The following is a 15,995-nucleotide window of genomic DNA, read 5'->3' as shown; positions in this document are numbered from 1 at the left end:
ATATTGTTTACAAATTATCGATATATATGTTAATATTATAAATGCGAAAGTAATCTCTCTCTCTATCTGTTTTCCTTTCGGCTAAACCACTGAACCGATTTTGATAAAATTTGTTATAAAGCAAGTTTGAACCCGAGAGAAGATAGAGGCTTTTTCATTCATAACACCTGCTGTTACCCCAAAACGCGAGCGAATCAATCAATCAACAGCCAATCGTTGTCCACTGCTGAACATAGGCCTCTCCCAAGGTGCACCAAAGCTCCCTGTCCTCCGCCTTCCGCGTCCAGTTGGTGCCCGCCACCTTCTTAAGGTCGTCGGTCCACCTGGCTGGAGGGCGCCCTACGCTGCGCTTGCCGATTCGCGGTCTCCACTCTAGGACTCGTCTGCTCCAACGGCCATCGGTCCTACGACATACGTGACCAGCCCACTGCCACTTCAGCCTGCTAATTTTGCAAGCTATAACGAAGCTAACGCGAGCGAAACCGCGGGCAAAAACTACTATCAAATAAAGCCTAAATCAACTAACTACAAAAAAAAAAAAGAAACATACACATTTCACAAAAATAAGATAAAATTGCGACAATACTTATACCAGAAGATACGTCGCGTTTCGGAGAAGTTTTTAGCATATATATTATTATATAAGTAATATTACCTCTTTAAATTTAGACTATTGAGCGACAAGCGTCAATGGTTCTTGCCTTTATATATTTAGTTACTCTAAAAACTCTTAAAGCTCTCGGTAACTGTTTGATATGACATTCGAAAGAAGACACAGCATTATCTATTATCACCCCCTAAACAGCATTTATAGGGAAAACCGCAAAGGTTTAATTTAAACAACTATAAGTGTAATTGAGAAGTAGTTTATTAATAATGACAATATTTAAAGGGTTTTTTTATGTAATCGATAGGCGGGCTGGAAAATGTGCTACCTGGTGGTAAATAGTCACCGTCGCCCATAGACATTGGCGCTAAAAAATACTAAGCATTACTAACTCCAATGCGCTACCAATGAGAACTCGTGAGTAATTCTTGTTTGTATATTTGTAATAGATCATCGTAATTCCAAGCCGAGATGGCCTAGTGGTAAGAACGCGTGAATCTTAACCGATGATCGTGGGTTCAAACCCGGGCAAGCACCACTGAATTTTCATGTGCTTAATTTGTGTTTATAATTCATCTCGTGCTTAACGGTGAAGGAAAACATCGTGAGGAAACCTGCATGTGTCTAATTTCATTGAAATTCTGCCACATGTGTATTCTACCAACCCGCATTGGAGCAGCGTGGTGGAATAAGCTCCAAACCTTCTCCTCAAAAGGGAGAGGAGGCCTAAGCCCAGCAGTGGGACATTAACAGGCTGTTACTGTTACTGTACTGTACATCGTAATTTCCATTTTCCTCAGTTCTTCCTGAGCCTGGTGTCGTGCACGCTGCCGGTGCCGGCGGGTATCTTCGTGCCGGCCTTCAAGATGGGCGCGTCCCTGGGCCGCTTCACCGGGGAGGTCATGCACTACTTCTGCCCCCTGGGCGTGGCCTACGGGGGCCACATACAGAAAATCTTACCAGGTTGGTTCCCAACCATATAGAAACTGAGTGGTTCATGAGTAAGAAGACTTGTGCGCATGCGCAGCTTTGATTGTATGATGTATGAAAGTAATAATGATGAAATATAAATATACCATATAAAATCAAAACCATTATTTTCATATTGTATACATATATAGCTAAGGCTCAAAACGACTTCCAAATCATACTAGTATTTCAATCTTTAATATTCTTTTAAGAGTTTTCTTAAATAATTTATACTACCACTAGTCTCGAACTGGCAATATATTCAATATAAATAATGTGTTGCATGATTAATTTCCTATGTATTCATTATATTCTACTTCTATTTTTAAGTAGCGGAATATTAGAAATTGACCGAATACGTCACACACAGACACTGTGTGTCTGTGTGTGACGTATTCGAACAGGCGCGCGCGCGCGCGTGCGCACGCATACGCACACACCAATGGCAAGCATACGGACATTCAATTAATTCTAATCAATTCGTACACTTATTTCTTTTATTTTTAATGAAACTAATTTAACTTTTAGTTTTTATTATAAACTATATTTTAATAAATTTTGTTTTCCTATTTTAGCTTATGAGTAAAATAATATTTAATGCAATCATTTGATAACAATTGTATCAGCTAAAATTTGAAACATTTAAAGAAATCATAAAGTATTTACAATTTTTTTATAGTATAGGTAGGTGGATGAGCGTATGGGCCACCTGATGGTAAGTGGTCACCAACGCCCTTAGACATTGGCATTGTAAGAAATGTTAACCATCGCTTACATCGCCAATGCGCCACCAACCTCGGGAAATAAGATGTTATGTCCTTGGGCCTGTAATTACGCTGGCTCACTCACCCTTAAAACCCGAACACAACAATACTTGGTGTTGTGTACTGCTGTTTAGCGGTAGAGTACAATATTCCCCTACTGTCCACTGCTACCCCGCAGGCGGGTACGCCACGGTGGGCGCGGCCGCCTTCACGGGCGCCGTGACGCACACCGTGTCCACCATCGTCATCTGCATCGAGATGACGGGGCAGGTACCGTACATAGCTTATTATCTACTTCATATATGTTCATTTATATACTAACATGTAATTCGAATCGTTCCGCTATTCGATGGAGAATCAGCTTAGATATAATCATTTTGTTTATTTGCTTCGCTGAACTCATAAAAGTACTTTTTACCCAGTACTCCAAGGCTCACCATACGAGATCTCTTTATGGGTTAAGTCTGTCTTTGCGCTTGATGACTTTTTTATGAGTTCAACGAAGCAAATAAACAAAATGATTATATATCAATTTAATATTAAAATGTATAGTATATAATTATTAAGTAACAAACTGTATAAATATATATTTATATATAGCCATTACTGAGTAAACCAACACAGCAGTTAAAGTTGTATCTCTATATATTTACAGGTGACCCACCTCCTCCCCATAATGGCGGCGGTGCTGGCGGCCAACGCCACCGCCGCTCTGCTGCAGCCCTCTTGCTTCGACAGCATTATACTGATCAAGAAACTGCCGTACTTGCCAGACCTCCTGTCATCCGCCAGCCGTAAGTACCCCTCGTCATTTCTGTACATCTAGGTGGATGGCGCTACTCCTCGCCACTTATAATTTAGATGTGCAAAATCATACAAAAAAGGTAAACGAACTAGGATTATAATAACAGCCTGTAAATGTCACACTCCAGACCAATGGCTTTTTCTCCTATTTTGGAGCAAGGTAAAGAGTTGTTTCGACAGTTACGATTGCGCTGTGCATTTTATGTATGGAATAGTTAATATTTCTTACAGATGAAATGTCTATTCGCAGTGGTGACCACTTAAAGTTACCCTTAAGAATGCATTTCATTTATGTTAGTTACAAATATTGGATGTCGACGGAACAAGACGAGGTGGCCGAGTGGTTAAGGCGTTGGACTGCTAATCCAATGTGCTCTGCACGCGTGGGTTCGAATCCCATCCTCGTCGGGTTATTATTTTACTTATACTTTGATAATGTCTTTGGTTTAAAATATATAAACAATTTATTTTCTTTAAAAAATGTTACATGTGGGTTAAATAAAACACTTTTGGTTCAAGTTGCTAACATTAAACTTACAGCTTTAGCTGTAAATTGTTATTTTATTCTTTCGAAAATTTGACTTGCTGGTAGAAACTAGCCATTGAATATTCTGTTTTAGTAGATACTTGATAATAATTCGTATATGAGGAGTAGCCAAGTCAGACCTTAAGCTTCAATAATCCTAAGTTATAAGAAGAAATGATATTTTATGTTGTTATAAATAAATTTCAGGACTGACCATTAAACTTGGCACCCATTTAAATCTCACTTCTTTTGTCATTAAATTCAACAATCGAGGCCTATATCATAATATTGAACTTGGCTCTCATTTCACATTTATGGTTTTGATGGGATACAATATACCTAATGCCTCATTCTCAATACAGACCGATCAACTGTGCAGGACATATTATAGTGCACAAGTGTGTGCACAAACACAAGTACACTTTCTATTCCCTCACTCGCACAATGAGAAGACAGCCATTCCGATATGACTGGAAAGAGTTAATCAACTACTTTACGTGTTTTCCGAGATACACAAGTATAAAGATATAAAGATAGCCAACTTCCAAACTCTCACTGTTGTTCAAACTTAATCCCTTATGGGGATTATGTAAGGGGAACATTCTAACACAAATATCTAAACATTTATAATATTGAGTAATGTATAAGAAGATGAAAACAAACTGATGACGAGAGACCACAGGTGGCTACCAAAGATATTCTGGACTACAACCTTATAATAGCTATTCATAATATAGATAACCTCATTATGTACAAGCTAGCCCTCCAGCTATCCAAGATCCCAATAAGATCAATTACACAAGGAAAACACACAACATGAAAAAAAGACAAACAATAATTGTAATCCTGACATTGACGCCTGGTAATAATAATATGCAAGCACATTAAATTACCAAAGTCGAGATAATTGAAAGATACATACACCAAAAATACGGACAACACCAATAGATTAAGAGTAAAAAACATTTTTAAAATGAAGATTTTATATTCAAAACTTCGTGTTCTTGCTAAATTTAAGTTAACAAAGGCATTTTTTATTAGTTGAGTAATAACAAGACGAGGTGGCCGAGTGGTTAAGGCGTTGGACTGCTAATCCAATGTGCTCTGCACGCGTGGGTTCTAATCCCATCCTCGTCGGTATATTTTGCGAAATTTTTTTAGGGCATATTCTGAAACACTGTTCAAAATTGGATTGACTAATTCTAAAAGCTGAACAATCAGTCACTCAGTGGTCGGTTATTGCGTCATTGACTTCCACTATTTATCGGACTAAATGTCGCGAATTCAATAAGTTATTCGCGAAATAATATAACTGAAGTGCTAAGGTAAAGGAATAAGCGTGGGTGGAGGGGACGCACATCTCCCAATAAGAGATAAGTAACAATACTTTTTAATCAGTATGTACAGTGTTGTGTATGTCTAAGAGCTGTTAGGAATATGTCAAATCTTTAAAAAGTAATGAATTGTCTGTGGTCTCATTTCTAATTATCCTTGAATAGGACACAGGGTACGCGTGAGTGAGGTCTATGTCAGTTAACTCACTGCAACGACTACTACGAAAATAGTGTAATAATACCAGTTAAGATTATTTCCCAACGTAGTAAGTTGTTACTTAGTATTATCCCCGATTAATATTCCTATGTTACTTGGTAGAAAAAAATAATTACATGGTTTGTAGGTTATTCTATCTTCTAGCCTTACACAGACTTTTAAAATGTCGATTTAAAAATGTTGTAAGAGTCTACACGATTGTAACATTTTGATTATAACGTGTGAGGATTTGCAACTCTGTCGTATGTCTTTAATAAATACAAATGTATTCTTAAAAGTTAATTTAAAATGAAACCTTTTAAAAATGTTTCTTTTAAAAAAAAACTTTGGTGCCAAAGTAGGTCATATTATGTATATATATATATATATATATATATATTTATATATATACATAATATGACCTACTTTGGCAAAATGAAAATGTTATCAAATACAAAATAATATTCCGACGAGGATGGGATTCGAACCCACGCGTGCAGAGCACATTGGATTAGCAGTCCAACGCCTTAACCACTCGGCCACCTCGTCTTGTTAACTTACGGTTAATATAATGAAAAGTTAAAAAATATAAAATCTTGAGTTAGCATTCGCTGATCATATATCATATTGATTGATAAAAAATCATAACTACTAAGTTTCTTGACAATTCTTCTCTTTACAAAGACTAAACCGGTGGTAGCTTTACATTTAACATAATCTTGTAAAATTACAATTGAAAAGAAGCTATTTGAACAGTAGGGTCATTCTGTAAGTGTATACATGGAAGTTACCGCAAAAAACGGTTGTGAAATTTCAGAAAGTAATATATGACATTGACCATAATGATTATAACATCACAATAATACATGTAACAAACCTATCTAAACTACCATACAATTACCACCATACAATAAATGTTTAAGGAGATTGATATTTTCATATTAATAGTATATTTAATTTATGTTATTTTATTTTCCCATATTTCATTGATTTTGTTATAATTTATCAATAAGTATGACGTAATATTTTTCTGTTAAGTGATAACTGTCTTTATGGTATTTTTAAGTCGGCAACATGTTCTTTTTAAAAAGGCGGTAAAGAGGTTTTTAAATACGGAGCGATAATAAATGGCTGCCGAGCTGGATATTTGTCTTTTTTTTTATTTATAAACAGTATCGACCACGCGCCGACTGACACGCTTTAAAATATTAAGTCGGTTGTAATATTTCACGGGTTAATAATGAAGTCAGTTCTTACAGAATAGCACTGCAGTATATTTTTTAATGATTGATTGATTAGTAAAACACATGAAAAAACCATATAACTATTAAGTGTCTACCGCAAAACAGTTATGGCTAAGTAATGGTGCTGATAAGGTTTTATCTACACATAAATTTATAAGTCGAACTCGGCGTGGTATTAGGCAGTAGATGCATCTGTGTCAACAAACACGCGTATAAATGTTTCACACGTAGCTGAGGCCATTTGTCTTGGTACAGTTTATTACTAAGAATTTTGACATTTTATAGAACCAAATAATATCTAAGTTGACTAAATATGAGCTCTTAACGTGACCGAAATATATAACTTTGTAATGTTTTACTACAATATAAAATGTTCGCCATTTTAATTATTATATACGTAGAAGATAGACTCGCAAATAGGCCGTCAATTAAACTTCCCTGGTTCGCTTCTCGTATATGGTATTATATCTTTTAAACATGTTAATACAATAGGTCACTTGATCATAACTTGATTGAAGATTACCACAGAAATGTCTGTGACGGGCTGGCAATCAAAATGCTAATGGTTGTATTCATTTTGGTTACTTGCAAATTGCCATATTAACCAAAAGACACTTGAATTTTATTTATTTGTATAGATTTAAGATCTTATAAAGTAAGACCAAGATCAACTAGCGAGCAAAAATTTCAAAGAATTATAGAAAGACAGTCGCAAAAGAATTTTTCCTTCTTTTATTCGAAAGATAAGTGCTAAATATTTGTTTGTTTTACACCCAGGTATGTACGACATTTGCGTGGAAGACTTCATGGTGCGTGACGTCAAATACATCTGGAACAGAATGACCTTTCAGCAGTTGAAAGATATTTTAAAGGAGAATAGGGTAAGTCGAAAAGTGCTCATACAAACTTTAATAATAATATAAGTATCACATCTGGTAATACCTAAATTTAAATTATTTCCTAATATATATACATATTTTTATATGTAATATTTAGGTTTGGCGAATAATGTCTATTACGGCGGTGTGAGAAATATTAAACATTCCGTAAATCGCCAATGTGCCACTAACCGTGTTTCCCTTGTTTCTTATGTGTGGTACCTACATAGTACATTGTCATTGGCATTGTAAGAAATGTCAAACATTGCTTACATTGCCAATGCGCCACCATCCTTGGGAACTAAAATGATATGTCGTTTGTGCCTGTAATTACACTGGCTCACTTACCCTTCAAACCGGAACACAACAATACCAAGTATTGCTGTTTTGCGGTAGAGTATCTGATGAGTGGGAGGTACCTATCCAGACGGGCTTACACAAAGCCTTACCACTGAGTAAATTAATCAATATTTCGGTAACATTCTCATGTCTTACGTTCAACCTACCATAATGCCGATTTTTTATTCTTTCATTCGTTAATTATTAATAATTGATTATTACTATATTTGAAATTGTGTCCTTTAAAATGTTGTTTTTTCTTATAAGAACATTAATGTGAAATTCCCTAGTAGAAAGTATCATGAGCATTGAGCTATCATGGGCTTATTCATCTCGTATTTTCTGGTAAAGAAAATCATTCTGCTTGGAATTCAGTTAGTGTGATTGATGATATTTTGCCAAACGTGTCAATTCGTACTGGTTACGTTGCTAACGCCTACGTCGATAAAGCCTTCTTTGAGAAGAAAAATCTTTGTTCAGTAATGTTACTAATATTATTTGTCAATCATCTTCATCAACAGACAATCAAGAGTTTCCCGTTAGTGGACAGTCCAGCGTCCATGGTACTGCTCGGGTCTATCCACCGCTGGGAGCTGGTGAAGGTGATCGAACAGCAAGTGGGACGGTCCAGGCGTTTGCAAGTCGCGGCGCTGTGGCAGAGGGAGGCGGAACAGAGGAGACGAGACGAGGAAAAGCGAAGGACTAGACGACCATCAAGATTCGAGGTAAGATTGGATATTGAGCGAGTTAGGTGGTAAACGATTTTTGAGGATAGGAGTAAACGTTGTGTTAATTTGTAGGTCACACCAGCACCAGATATGCTCCAGGTTCCCGTATCGGGAATGACCAGGGGAGGTTCGTTGACTAGTCAAGACCAGGGTGGGCTCCTACCAGGTAATACGAAGTTATATTCACATATATGCTATTGATGTATTTCGATGCCGGTTACAACTGTCCGCTCCGCCAGCGCCGGGGCAGCTGTTCCGGCCCAAGTCCATCCTGAAGAAGACGAACTCGTTCACGCTGTCCCGCGGCGCGCCCTCCCCCGCCCCCGCGCCCGGCGCGCCCCCCCCGGTCTACTCCACCGTCACGGGCGCCGAGACCAGGTCGGTCCCTACACACGTCTACTCATATTTTATTTTACTTTAATCACCTCAAATCGCATTTCTGTGTTTTTGGGTAACTTCAATACATTATATTGGATGTATTATTATTTTTATTGATTTTATTTTAAATGATTATTTAGCAAATTGAACAAGCTTTGTATACTTGATACTGATATATGTATAATATATTAGTATTTAACTAAACACTCGCATGAAAACGTTTATGATTTAGGCCGTTAACAGCGAAACCAATAACTGGAAACACAAGAAACAACACAAGAAGAAGAAAACAAAAATTCCAATCTAATTTAAATAAAAAAAAGTAAGAACGTGTTACGAAGACTACAGTAGTAATACATTATACATAATGAAACGAACGTTCGTCTCAATTTTCTCTCCTTTTGTGAATATGGGTATAAAATTAAATAAAAACTTCATTGGTACTTTGGATGCTTTCCACTTTCCATACATTAAAATTTCGACGATTTGCTCATCTTTGTCATAGGTTTAAAGAAATGCTACCAATTTTCCCATCGTTCGAATACCTTCGATAGCTCAGTTGGTAGAGCGGTGGACTGTAGACGGCGTAATTGATATCCATAGGTCGCTGGTTCAAATCCGGCTCGAAGGAGTTTTCATTTTATTTTTTTTCATAATTATTTTTTATCATAAATTGCAATATATAAATTGTTTTATAATAATATATTGTATGATCATGGGATGAAATGGTACTTCTTTATTATTATTAAGTTATATTTTATGGGCTAGGTCAAACGTTACCACCGGTTCAGAGTATGGATTATAGAGAGAAGAATCGGCAAGTTACTTAGTAATAAATCTTTAAACTCTCTCCGTAACGGATTTGCCGGAGCATCGGATCGTGAGAGCAAGGGAACAGGCAGTGCACTTGTGTTTTCGCGCACACCCCGCGCAGTTGGCTAGTCGCTTGAAACTGGCGTTGGCTTTAATCCGTTAGGATATTATATTATCAAAAAATAATTTAAAAAAAATTGCCTCGTAATGTGGTAGATTTCAATAACGTTCAATATTCTTATACTTCAGAATCCGAGCGGCTTTCGAAGCCATCTTCAAACGGTCGACATTGTTGCCTGATGTGGAGAGTGGCCTGACGGATCAACTTGGAGGCCTACCGAGGAGTCCCTCGATCAACAAGAAAGTGCAACTAGTAAGTCGCTTATATTACCAATTATATTTACTAAAATTGTTGAGTACATCGTTTACTAAATATATTAGCCCTTCGTGTTAAGAACATATAGAAGTTGAGTCAAATTAAATTGTGAGTAAAGAACCGACGACCAAGGCTTCAAACGCTGGCAAGCACCACTAAATTTAATTTGATTAATATTTATAATTCATCTCGTGTTCAGCGATAAAGAAAAACATAGAGAGGAAACCTGTCACATTTGTATATACCAATTCGTATCGGAACATTGTTTTGGGATCAGCTCTAAAATCCTCTCATCTCTTTAATAAAAGAGGAGACCTCAGCCTAGTGGACATTTACAGGCTGTTACTTTACAAATTAATTTTTTGATTTTATTTCAAAATGGCTGTCGTTAAGAAAATCAGAAAAACACTTATAATATGATTATATTATGACGTAGCCCCGCGAGCGAGTGTGCGACATGTCCCCGGAGGACCAGCAGGCGTGGGAGCGGCTCGAGATGGCGAAGGAGGTGGACTTCGACCGCATGCTGGCCGTCGCGCGACGACGAGACCTGGTGAGAAACACACACTCAAACACACATGCACACGTGATTGCGCACTTTGGTACTTAAAGGTACCAACTTCTTATTATTTAACTGCCTCGTTGGTCTAGTAGCTAGCTATCGGGCCGCAGATCCCGAGGTGCTGGGTTCAATCACGGGGCCGGGACATTTAACAATTGTTGGGTTTGCCAAACAGCGGCACATTGTATTGGTACCTGTTTGCCATAGGTGTTTACTTGGTAGAAGGGCTTCATGCAAGCCCATTTGGGTTGATTACCACTCATCACATATTTTACCGTCAAATGGCAATACTCGGTATTGTTTATTTATTTATTAATCCTTTATTGCACCTGTGACCTCTTCCAGCCAACCTCTGTAAAGAGAAATGTTTATGTGTTTTATTGTTGTCTTTACAAGAGACATAACATATTTGTTCCCAAGGTTGGTGGCGTATTGGCGATGTAAGGTATGATTAAATATTCCTTACAGCGCCAATATCTATAAGCGGTGGTGACCACTTACCGTCAGTTTGTCCTTTTGCCAATCTTTGAGAGGTTTCCTATTTTCAACAAAAAAACAGGTCTAGTTGCATAAAACCCAACCTTATATACTTTATAATATTTTGGTTTACAGAATTTGGACGATTTGGAGTATGAAGACGAAAACCTTTACATCTGTCACATCGACCCTGCGCCCTTCCAGCTCGTAGAAAGGACTTCGCTACTGAAGGTAACCTACAGCTGTCAAAAATATTTCAATAGGAACCCCGAGGTTTTTTTTTTATTATAGAATAGGAAGGTGGACGAGCATATGGGCCACCTGATAGTAAGTGGTCACCAAACGCCCTTAGACATTGGCATTGTGAGAAATGTTAACCATCGCTTACATCACCAATGCGCCGCCAACCTTGGGAACTAAGATGTTATGTCCCTTGTGCCTGTAATTACACTGGCTCACTCACCCTTCAAACCGGAACACAACAATACCAAGTACTGCTGTTTTGCGGTAGAATATCTGATGAGTGAGTGGTACCTACCCAGACGAGCTTGCACAAAGCTCTACCACCAGTTTCGTTTCGGTTGGGTCATGCCTGTACCCTTCAACATTTAGCTAAAATAAAATATTAAAGACAAATCTATTTGTGAATGAAGCTTAGATGAAGGTTCAATTGATCATTTTTATATTTTATTGTTCTAAGCTCCGAGATTCCTTATATGAATATCTTCCTTCTGACATCCAACGTCCTGTGAACATGAAATTTCTTTTAACATTAGCTTACTCTTATATTCTTTTTTTTTTTATATTCGCCGGGAGGGCAAATGACTCTACTCCACCTGATGGTAAGTGGTAGTAGAGTCCAAACGCGACGACGGCCAGTACTCACCATTTATTAAATATTTAATTGAAAGAAATAAATTAAATTTATATTTATTATTGTTTTTATAATATTTATACGTTGTGTTCAAATTATTATTCATTTAATTAACATGTTTTTCTAGATCTACTGTAGTATAACATTGTTTCTACCCATCATCATTAAGCGCTTCAAAATTTGAAACTCATATCATATGTAGACACGTACGTCATATCTTTTATACGTGACGTGGGCAGAATATTGTAAGCTCAACTAGCGTTGATACACGCTAGAAAAAGAAAGAAAAAGCTCGAACTTTGTAAATAAGCAGTGTAAACACTCCCGTGCCTCGGAAAGCACGTAAAACTATTGGTTCAGCGCCGGAACTCTTATCGTGTCGAAATTGCCGTCCCAACGGATTATTAATGAGAGCATGTGTGTATCAAATAAATTGCACTATATTAACTCCTATACAGTTGTCTGCTGTTAAAAAAAACCTCGAAAATTTTGTCTGATAGACATAATCCTATTTTTAATAGTCTTTCGTTTCACCGAATCCACACAAACATTTCGCCCGCAGGTACATTCGCTGTTCTCCACGCTCGGCGTTAGTCGCGCCTACGTGACTGCTATCGGCCGGCTCATAGGAGTCGTATCTCTAAAAGAAGTAAGTATTTCTTATAACCTTTTTAATATTCGTTTTTTTTTTTTAGTTTTTGGAAACTATCAGAAAATAAGAAATAGTTTAAAGCCATATAAGTTATCACGACTAACATTCCCCGTGCTCAGCTCCGCAAGGCGATAGAGGACGTGAACTCGGGCGCGCTGACGCCCCTCAACCGGCCGGACCCCCCCGCGACCCCCGCGACCCCCGCGCCCCCCCGCTCCCCCGCCGCGTCCCCGCTGCTCATCAAGGTGCCGCGCTCCGAGCCCGCGCCGCCCTCCGACCGCGACACCGACAAGCTCACCACACACTGACGCGCAGTGACGTGCCACCGGTATGTATACCACCCGACGGGAGCACATATACCACACCACCGAACTATCACATTGTATATCACCTGTAGGTTTTCTTTTCACATGCCATAAACATTGTTGATGGCCATAATACCAAGAATGAAGAAAACATTTAAGCTAATATCACTAGAACATGCAATTGACACTTGTCACATCAATAGTCTGAATTTAAAACAGGCGAATCTGCGAAGCTGTAAATTACACAAATACACAGTACGATAATATTATATACTAAAACCTTCGCCAAAACGCGCCGCATCTACTGATATAAGTTATATGTATATTGATTTAGTGACAGGAGGTCTGCCTCGTTGGTCTAGTGGCTTGATGTAAGGCCGCAGATGCGGAGGTCCTGAGTTCAATTTCCAGGTCGGGCCAATACAAAGTTGTTGGATTTTTCTGTCAGAAAATTCTCAGTAGCAGCCCGGAGTCTGGAAGTTGGAAGTTTGTACACTCCCGTGCCTCGGAAAGCATGAAAAGCCGTTGATCCAGCGCCTGAACTCTTTCCGATCGTGTCGGATTACCGTCCCATCGGATTATGAGAGTTGGGGAATAGAGAGTGCTTTGCTTGCACACACACTTGTGCACTATAATATCTCCTGCGTAGTTGGCTAATTTCTCTTGAGATTGGCTGCCGTGGCCGAAATCGGTCTGGAGGACATTATTGATTTAGTAGTTTTCCAGTTAAACATAATAAAAAAACTCCTCATTTATTAGTAGACTAAGCATTCTCATATCAACCCGAAATAATCTGATTATTTATGTTTGCTAAAGGTAAGAACGACTCGCAGAAGGAGATAGAAGATAGAAGAACGAGACAGCTATAGTCGATAGTATTTAAAAGACTAGCAAAATCAAAAATGATTGCTACAGTATTTTAATTTTAGTCAACTAACTGTATATATGGTGCTTCCGTATACAAAATAAATTATATTTATTTATTTTTAAACCAGTCTAAACTGGTTATACGCCATCTTGTATTATCAAGGTCACAAAGGTTGTGCCTAAAATTAAGCTAGAAAATAAATATAGTACAATTGATTGAAATAATTTTTTCTGTCACCAGTTTTAGTATTATTTTCTTTACATAATGTGTTATTGATGACGGTTTTACTTTTCATTAATGTAAGCGAAAATGGTAATGTAACCGCAATTTATTAATAATTAAATTAAAAACCAATTATCGCCTTAGTAATGATGTGTTACAAGATCAAGAAATATTACGTACTAACATTAAAATGCTACAGGACATTATATTAAACGGCGTGTTATGTTTATTATTTATTTATATAATTAATGTGTTTGTTTGTCTTTATGTTATTTACCATTCATCCACTGGTGTTGCAACTGTGTATATTTCTTTTTAACAAATATGTCTTTTTAAACTGCCGTCACAAATGTATTAAAGGATCTATTAAAACAGATGATAGGTATTAGTTAGAAAATTATATTATTATTATTTAAATAAAATTTGTTAAATGCTTTATTTTTTTTTACTTTTAAATAAGATTACATCAAAGTTACTATCATACCAAATTTTTTAGTTGTCATTAGCGCTCTATATTTTCCAAATTATTCTAATCAAGGCTTGTGATTATTGAACTCATTCCAAAATAATGATTTTAGTTAATAAGTAAGTGTTATTCAATTAAAAATTGTGCAAAAATATAAAGTCTAAAAGACATGAAAATTGTGCCATTCCATTTTCAACTTCCAAGTCAAATTATTGGCTGTATTTAAAAAAAAATTAGGTATTAAAAATATTTATATATAACTCAATTACAAGGCATTTTTCACTTGTGTAAAAAATCTGTGATGTTTAAAAAAATGTAGATTATACGGTCGGTAAATGTATGTTTAATGTGTAATATTTGTGTTGTATTCTTGAATGACGAAAATCTTTAGTTGAACAAAATATGCATAATTTTTTTACAGATTTTATTTTTATTTACAATATAATTTCTACATTTTAGAAAGATTTTGTTTTAAATATATATATTGTTCAGCTGAGGGTACCAATGCCTGTTAAACTTAGTATTTAAATTAATGCATTGAATTTTTGTTGGTGAGCGAAATTTGAATACCATATTTGTGAAAATGGTAACGGACAAACATTTTATTTTTTGAATACACAGCAATATTTTAACTTAAAATTATTTTATATAATGAAGAATTTTACTATCAAATTTTTTTGTAATTAAATAACAGTAATCCTCCAATTAGTTATACATTTTAAAAAGTAAATTTTCACCAAGATTTGTTTGGTAGTAATTATATATACAAAGATATTTAAATTTCGCTACTACTTCACTTTAAAAGAGTATTAAATAATTAACTATAAACAAATGTGAGTAGCTCGTATTAAGCTTGAGGTATATGTGATCAATTGCTTTGTGTAATAAAAGATATGTTGGCCTTACATTTTGTTTTATTGAATGATAATTTTAGGTTTCAGAGTCAGTTACAAATGGGGTATCTCATGGTCAGTGGTCACCTACATTCATTAACCTTAGAATAAGAATTGGACAGAATAAAAAATTAAAAATTACTACAAAGTACTTCAATTTATCAAAACCATATAAATAAAAGGTCACATAAAACTTACATATTTATTAGTTGTAATTTGAATAAGTATTAAACACTACCTATAAAAAATATAAATTTATTTGATAATCTGTTATTTTTACATACATTTCAAATTAAATATATTTTAAACCATCAAAATTTTTCACTTATACACAAAAATTATTGATTTGTTATTGCTTTTTGTAACACTAAATTCACTTTTACACCATCCTTAATAATTTTCTTACTTAAATTATACAAATATCTTAAGACGAAACTACCAATAACTTTTTTTTTCATGATATGGTGTCATGCTTATTTTAATTTCAATCTGATCTTCGATACTTTTATTTATAATTATAGTTATAAAAATATATAAGGAAATTCTTGAACTTGATTATTGTCAGCTGCAGCTGATATATTTTGTTGCAACAGATAAATAATACCATACCAATCTAATTGGAAATTCTAAATTCCGTAAAAATAAAAAGTAAAATATAATATCAAAAAAGTAACCGGAAATTTGAACGATTGACAACTGTCACTCATTAAAATTTATTAT

The 15,995-nt window shown here is 36.0% G+C and overlaps 1 protein-coding gene and 4 non-coding genes across 7 annotated transcripts in view; 4 read left to right on the top strand and 1 right to left on the bottom strand.

Moving 5' to 3' along the window:
- LOC126777847 (chloride channel protein 2) overlaps positions 1 to 15,263 on the top strand; it is a 72,917-nt gene extending 57,654 nt beyond the window's left edge. For all 3 annotated transcript variants that reach the window (XM_050501078.1, XM_050501077.1, XM_050501076.1), the window contains 13 exons: positions 1,408 to 1,570; positions 2,519 to 2,610; positions 2,996 to 3,134; positions 7,222 to 7,325; positions 8,183 to 8,386; positions 8,462 to 8,555; positions 8,629 to 8,767; positions 9,830 to 9,953; positions 10,393 to 10,509; positions 11,131 to 11,226; positions 12,432 to 12,518; positions 12,641 to 12,849; positions 13,643 to 15,263. In XM_050501078.1, the coding sequence (XP_050357035.1) occupies positions 1,408 to 1,570; positions 2,519 to 2,610; positions 2,996 to 3,134; positions 7,222 to 7,325; positions 8,183 to 8,386; positions 8,462 to 8,555; positions 8,629 to 8,767; positions 9,830 to 9,953; positions 10,393 to 10,509; positions 11,131 to 11,226; positions 12,432 to 12,518; positions 12,641 to 12,829 (1,548 nt within the window). In that variant the 3' untranslated portion in view covers positions 12,830 to 12,849; positions 13,643 to 15,263. The remainder of the gene's footprint in view (positions 1 to 1,407; positions 1,571 to 2,518; positions 2,611 to 2,995; positions 3,135 to 7,221; positions 7,326 to 8,182; positions 8,387 to 8,461; positions 8,556 to 8,628; positions 8,768 to 9,829; positions 9,954 to 10,392; positions 10,510 to 11,130; positions 11,227 to 12,431; positions 12,519 to 12,640; positions 12,850 to 13,642) is intronic.
- Trnas-gcu (transfer RNA serine (anticodon GCU)) lies at positions 3,471 to 3,552 on the top strand. The gene has a single exon. It is a non-coding gene; the product is annotated as a tRNA-Ser (tRNA).
- Trnas-gcu (transfer RNA serine (anticodon GCU)) lies at positions 4,726 to 4,807 on the top strand. The gene has a single exon. It is a non-coding gene; the product is annotated as a tRNA-Ser (tRNA).
- Positions 5,668 to 5,749, bottom strand: Trnas-gcu (transfer RNA serine (anticodon GCU)). Its single transcript has one exon. It is a non-coding gene; the product is annotated as a tRNA-Ser (tRNA).
- On the top strand, positions 9,312 to 9,398 carry Trnay-gua (transfer RNA tyrosine (anticodon GUA)). Its single transcript is given in 2 exon segments — positions 9,312 to 9,348; positions 9,363 to 9,398. It is a non-coding gene; the product is annotated as a tRNA-Tyr (tRNA).
- Positions 15,264 to 15,995: the final 732 nt, after the last annotated feature.

The sequence above is a fragment of the Nymphalis io genome, chromosome 24 (genome assembly GCF_905147045.1).
Source record: "Nymphalis io chromosome 24, ilAglIoxx1.1, whole genome shotgun sequence".
Lineage (NCBI taxonomy): Eukaryota > Metazoa > Arthropoda > Insecta > Lepidoptera > Nymphalidae > Nymphalis > Nymphalis io.
Note: the sequence above shows the minus strand (reverse complement) of the source record. Positions and strands in the feature narration are given on the sequence as shown.